Below are 6,328 nucleotides of genomic sequence, written 5' to 3'. Positions count from 1 at the left end.
CTCCTCATCAAGGGTCTGGATTTGGAGTAAAGAGTCCTGGGTTCAAATTCAGCCTCTGCTACCAGTCCCTCAATCTCTGGAGCTCGGCTTCCTAGACTGTAAAATGAAGGTGTAACAGCTCTCTCCTGGTCCCCTCTTTCACATCCTCCTCAACCTAACCATTATCATCCATATTTCCGACCAAAGCCCCGCGACAGGCCTTCAGAAACGCCCGGTTCAGAGGGGTTTGGGCGGGGGGCATTCAGAACCCCTCCCACAAATACTGGTGCGGGGAAGGGCGCCGATCTTTTAAGTCCAGCTAGGGGGTGTGACTTCTCGGCCTCCCGAAGCTCCGACCGGCCGCGGCGGCATGCGAAGTCCCCGCCCTCTGTGGGCGGAAGCCTGGAATCGTGACGTGTCCTGGGCTGCCCGGGCAGCTTGCCGGAAGAACTCCCTCTCTCTTACCCCTGCCGACCCCGCTCCGCAGACCGAAATAGGCCGGCTTGGCCACGAGACAGTGCCCCTGAAAGGCGGTGCCGCGGAAGGGGAGAAGGTGGGAGAGAAGGATGTTGAATCAGGTTTAAAGCTGCAGCCAGGGTAGCTGCTGGATACAGGCAAGTACTGGGCCAGCCCCTCGCTCTGCGGTCCACTGAACGTCAGGACCTCTCCAGAGCCGCTACCGCTGGCTCTGGGAAAGACCCCAACCAAGAGCCCTTGGGCTGTAAAGGGGCCCACAGAGGCCGCCGCCGGCGCCGCCTCGGTCACCCCTCCCGCCTTAAGTGAGGACCCCAGGGCTCGGGAGGCGGAAGGGTTTAGAGCCGTCAAGTTTCCATAGAAACAGAGCGGGGGCGGGGCGGGGGCGCTGCGCGCGGAGGCTGCCCCGGGGCGGTCGGGGGAGGGTCAGGGCCGTACAGATGCCCTGGCCTCGAGCTAGGCCTGGTTATGAATGGGGAGGAAGGGCCGCGTTCTCACTAGCTGGGCTCAGGGCCTTTCCGGACTGGACAGAGAGCTCTGACTACTTAGAACCCCAAACTTGAGCTGGAAGGAGACATAGGTCATCCAGCCCATCCTCAATTTACACATGAGGAAACTGAGGCTGGGGAGGGGAGTGATGTGCCCAAGCTCACCCAGATGGTGAATGATGGCTCTGGGGCTCAAAGCTGGGACGGCTTTGGACAGGACCTGGCCCATCTCACTTTATGTGCACAAGACAGCGGCCGAGCTCTGAGGTGTGGTGGGGAAGAGAGGGTCGGGCTAGATCGTGTGACGCTGCGACTTTTCTGCCAGGTCAGGCTGCCTTCAGGATGACAGCTCTGGACGCCTCTCCGGGCGGGCCCTGCTTGTGGCTGGCCGTGCTGCTTCTCTTGGGCTCTGGCCGCGTCCCTGGGGTGACCAGCGAGACCCACTACCAGCCTGGAGACCCAGTCATGCTATATGTCAACAAGGTGGGGCCTTACCACAACCCCCAGGAGACCTACCACTACTACCAGCTGCCTGTGTGCTCCCCTGAAAAGATCCGGCACAAGAGCCTCAGCCTGGGCGAAGTGTTGGATGGAGACCGAATGGCCGAGTCCATGTACCAGATCCGCTTCCGAGAGAATGTTGAGAAACGGACTCTCTGCCAGATGCGACTAACTTTTGCCCAGGTCAGCTTGTCCGTGGTTACCTCTTCCCCTGTTAAAATGATACCTTACCTTTCATAGCATGTTCTCATCTTCAAAGTGTTTTTCCCCATAATCATCCTGTATGGCAGGGCTTCTTAAACTTTTCCCACTTGCAACCCCTTTTCCCCAAAGATTTTTATACAATTTCAGGTATACGTGTAAAATAGGTACACAAATCAAATATCTGCGGATGGCAACACATTCAGTTAAGTGACCCCGTGTGGGATTACAACTCAGTTTAGAAGCTTTGCTGTAAGCTAGTGAGGGTAGGAATTTTTATTCTAGTTTTATTTTTTATTTGCAATAATATTTTATCTTTCATTCTCAAATAGGTTGTTTCATCCAACAAATTCCTTATAATAGGAATAGCTAGCATGCATATAGCACTTACATAACCCCAAAGAGCTTTACAAATATCTCGTTTTGTCCTTGCCTCAAGCCTAGATAGGTGCTATCATACACATTTTACAAGTGGGGAAACTGAAGTGGGGTCTTATGGATCTGTCTAGGGCTACCCAGCTAGTAGGTGTTTGAAACTAGATTTGGATTCGGTTCCTTCTGACTCCAGATTTATCACACTATCCACTGTGCTGCCTGCTGTCAGTTCCTTTTCTTCATATCTACCCTCTTCCATATTTTCTCTCTAGCAAGTCCCGTTTTAAGGCAGCATTCAGACCATAAGGAAACTTGGTCTCACCTTTTTTTATATAGTACCATAATGTCATTTCCACCCTTCTGGAGGATCCTCAGGAGAATGGACTGATTATCATATCCTCCGCCACCCTGTTCCTGAGAGGATCTTGTCCAATGCTATCTATCTTTCATAGGTTGAACGGCTACGCCAGGCCATTGAGGAATTATACTACTTTGAATTTGTAGTGGATGACCTGCCAATTCGTGGCTTTGTGGGCTACATGGAAGAGAGTGGTTTCCTTCCACATAGTCACAAGATAGGACTCTGGACTCACCTGGATTTTCACCTTGAATTTCATGGGGATCGAATTGTTTTTGCCAATGTCTCAGTTCGCGATGTCAAACCTCATAGCTTGGATGTGGTGCGGCCTGAAGAGCCTCTGGACCTCACTCACACTTACAGTGTGCACTGGTCTGAGACTTCAGCAGAACGTCGGGGCGACAGGCACCATGGTGATGATGGTGGATTCTTCCCTCGAACCCTGGAGATCCACTGGCTGTCTATTATCAACTCTATGGTGCTGGTGTTTCTACTGGTGGGATTTGTAGCCGTCATCCTCATGCGGGTCCTTCGTAATGACTTAGCCCGCTACAATTTGGATGAGGAGCCAAACTCTGGTAGTTCCACTGATGACTTTGACCAGGGTGACAATGGCTGGAAGATTATCCACACTGATGTTTTCCGCTTTCCCCCATGTCGTGGTCTGCTCTGTGCTGTGCTTGGTGTGGGTGCCCAGTTCCTGGCCCTTGGCACTGGTGAGGGGAACAGGACCAACTAAAGATATCTCCCTAGGGAATGGGACTGTTGATCCAGCTAAGGAAGACCTAGAAAGTGAGGCAATTTAGGGCTCTTGGCTCTATTCATAAGGTGATGGGGGAGGTGGCTTGGCCTCGGCAACTCAAATTATGGTACTCTTATTGGGAAGTATTTGGTTCTTCTCCCTGAAAAACAGGAGAGCTGCAAAGCATGTTCCACCTATGGGTTTACAGGTTTAATACAAAAATTGGTAGTTTCGTTTAGAGGGGGTAAGAGGGAACAAATTCTTCCATTGGAGTTCCTGTATGAATAAGGGGAAAGGTTGATTTGGATAGGGAAGATCTAATACAGGCTTCACACTATTACCCTGTAGGCATCATCGTCATGGCCCTGCTGGGCATGTTCAATGTGCACCGGCACGGCGCCATCAACTCAGCAGCCATCTTGCTGTACGCCCTGACCTGTTGCATTTCTGGCTATGTGTCCAGCCACTTCTACCGGCAGATTGGAGGCGAGCGCTGGGTCTGGAACATCATTCTCACCACCAGCCTCTTCTCTGGTGAGAACTTCACTCACCCTGGTTTGGGCCAAAATGGGCTTTAAAGGAGGGTTGGCCTGAGACAAATTTGTATAAAAGGGTTTTGTTTGTTTGTTTATTTTTACAGTGTTTTCCCCTGTAGGAGAATGCTTACATATTTGTTATATGATAGCTACTGGACCTTCACTACAATACCCCAAACAGGCCTGCCCTTCAGGGCCCTAGTCTAAATTCTGAACTTTTCTAGTCTCTAGTTCAACAGGAATGTATTGCAAACTTACTTTTCTTAGTGGTCTTCTTAGCATTGAGATGATTATAGGAGAATAGATTTGGAACTATACTGTGGTAAAACAAAAGTCCCTGCCCTCAGAATTCTTATGGTTTTGTATATCTAAGAGTCTAATAATCAAAATGTCCCATTTCTTATATAAGGCCTCATTCTTGATATTGTAATTGTGGTGTTACAATGGATAATCTTGGAGTCAGGAAAACCTGAGTGACTTCAAATTTTGTCCCACTAGCCCTGTGATCTGAACAAATCACTTAACATCTCTCAGCATCAGTTCCTTATCTATAAAATGGGCATGATAATAGCACCTATTTCACCGAGTTGTAAAGATCAAACTAGATAACATAAGACATTTTGCAAACTTCAAAGCATTATATAGATACCAGCTCATGATTTTTAATAACAGGTGATAGAGGGTAACCATCTCTCATAGTTACTATTTGTTTTGAACAATGCCTTAATTCAAATACTTTCAATTATGGATATAATATCAGACTTTGGTCAAAAGTGGGAAGAATTCAGGAACAATACTCATCTCTTAAATCATCCCATATAGAAAGACTTGGCCCTGTTATTGAGACTCCTGTTGAGTTGGACACAAGACCAAGAGTAAGGATAATTGGAAAATTGAGTGGTGGTGGTGGGGACTAGGTTCATATAGAAATCTAGGGCTAGAATGGCAGGTTAGTTCCCCCTCTTCCCCCTTCAGGTCCAGTCTAAGTGAGTCTCCCCAAGAATGTGACTTCCAATGCTGACTCTACTCTCCTGGGGCCCCATCCCTGCAGTGCCTTTCTTCCTGACTTGGAGTGTGGTGAATTCTGTGCATTGGGCCAATGGATCGACACAAGCACTTCCAGCCACTACCATCCTGTTGCTGCTAACAGTCTGGCTCCTGGTGGGCTTCCCTCTCACTGTCATAGGTGGCATCTTTGGTAAGAACAATGCCACTCCTTTTGATGCCCCCTGCCGGACCAAGAATATAGCCCGGGAGATCCCGCCCCAGCCCTGGTACAAGTCTACTGTTGTCCACATGACCATTGGTGGCTTCTTGCCCTTCAGGTATTTACACTTCCCACCCTCCAGGGCCCCGATTCCCTACAACTTAGCTCAGCCTCAGAGATAATCTGGCTCTATCCTACAGAGAACATTTCCAATTTTTTTTTAAAGCTTTCTAGAGATTTATTGTGTATCTGTTACATTACTTCTGTCATCATAGGGAACTTCTCATTTCTGATTTTATTTTCTCCTGTTGTTACCAAAGCCTGTTATAATTTATAGATCAAAGGTGGGACCAATAAGCCCATGAGTAGGGATTACATGGGGTATCAAAAAGGGGAGCCCAAAGTGGCCTCCTGAAATGACCTGGGTGGGAGTGGGAGAAGCCCCGGGCAGCTGCATGCCCTGATCCTCGGTCTCTCCTGGCAGTGCCATCTCGGTGGAGCTCTACTACATCTTCGCCACCGTGTGGGGCCGCGAGCAATACACGCTCTATGGCATCCTCTTCTTCGTCTTCGCCATCCTGCTGAGCGTGGGTGCCTGCATCTCCATCGCCCTCACCTACTTCCAGCTCTCGGGGGAGGACTACCGCTGGTGGTGGCGCTCCGTGCTCAGTGTGGGCTCCACGGGCCTCTTCATCTTCTTCTACTCTGTCTTCTACTACGCTCGGCGCTCCAACATGTCGGGTGCCGTGCAGACCGTGGAGTTCTTTGGCTACTCCTTCCTCACGGCCTATGTCTTCTTCCTCATGCTGGGCACCATCTCCTTCTTCTCTTCCCTCAAGTTCATCCGCTACATCTATGTCAACCTCAAGATGGACTGAGTTCCAAGCGACGCCCAACCCTGGGCCCTCTGCTGCTGGAATGGCTTGCTGCCCCTTCCCAGAGCCAGCCCTCCGCCCCCCGGGGAAGAGGGAAGGGACAGCGGGCGGAGGAGGCAGGGTGGGAGGGGGTCCTGTCAAGTGGCCTGGCTCCAGCCCCCTCCCGCTGCAGCGCGCTCTTTGAGCCGGTCTCCGAGCCCCTTGGGGAGAGGCCCTACAAGTCTATAAATATCTATGAATATCTATATATAGAAGGACTTATATATTAGAATTTTTAATTTGCTTTTCGTTTTGGTTCCAATGATTTTCTTTTTACGACTGTCACAATAAAGTTTGTTAAGAAACCACCACGCTGCCTCAGAAGGCGGAGCGGGCAGGACTGGGTGGGGGGAGGAGACCAAGGCTGCAGGCTCTGAGCCAGCGGGGGCGCTGTGGAGAGATCGTGGCCTTAAGGCGGTCTGGTTCTCGACCATAGTCATCCTCCCTCAGCCGCCCTAGCTCCCTGTTTTCCAAAGCAGGGCGCAGTGCTCCCGCCGCACGCTGGGGGGCGAACAGTTCGGTTCTTTTGCCGGAAGTAGGATGGGTAGTCTCT

General features: G+C 50.5%; 1 protein-coding gene across 2 annotated transcripts; it reads left to right on the top strand.

Moving 5' to 3' along the window:
* The first annotated feature begins 383 nt into the window (after positions 1–383).
* Positions 384–6,086, top strand: TM9SF1 (transmembrane 9 superfamily member 1). 2 transcript variants are annotated; one of them, XM_074294337.1, is made up of 6 exons: positions 384–593; positions 1,267–1,625; positions 2,471–3,092; positions 3,467–3,652; positions 4,706–4,979; positions 5,346–6,086. In XM_074294337.1, the coding sequence occupies exons 2-6, from the start codon at positions 1,284–1,286 to the stop codon at positions 5,737–5,739; spliced, it is 1,818 nt and encodes a 605-aa protein (XP_074150438.1). In that variant the 5' UTR covers positions 384–593; positions 1,267–1,283; the 3' UTR covers positions 5,740–6,086. The 2 variants fall into 2 exon arrangements, with proteins under 2 accessions (XP_074150438.1, XP_074150439.1); XM_074294338.1 differs by lacking the exon at positions 384–593 and adding an exon at positions 610–758.
* The last annotated feature ends 242 nt before the right edge of the window (positions 6,087–6,328 follow it).

Source organism: Sminthopsis crassicaudata, chromosome 2 (assembly GCF_048593235.1).
Source record: "Sminthopsis crassicaudata isolate SCR6 chromosome 2, ASM4859323v1, whole genome shotgun sequence".
Lineage (NCBI taxonomy): Eukaryota > Metazoa > Chordata > Mammalia > Dasyuromorphia > Dasyuridae > Sminthopsis > Sminthopsis crassicaudata.
The sequence above is the reverse complement of the archived record's forward strand: the minus strand, read 5'-3'. Positions and strand labels throughout refer to the sequence as shown.

What these genes read in the sequence shown, in the direction of transcription:
- TM9SF1 (XM_074294337.1), top strand. Translation starts at nt 1,284, where the DNA reads ATGACAGCTCTGGACGCCTCTCCGGGCGGGCCCTGCTTGTGGCTGGCC. An exon ending in GTTCCTGGCCCTTGGCACTG is followed by an intron (nt 3,093 to 3,466) that starts GTGAGGGGAACA and finishes ATTACCCTGTAG; the next exon opens with GCATCATCGTCATGGCCCTG. An exon ending in GGTGGCTTCTTGCCCTTCAG is followed by an intron (nt 4,980 to 5,345) that starts GTATTTACACTT and finishes CTCTCCTGGCAG; the next exon opens with TGCCATCTCGGTGGAGCTCT.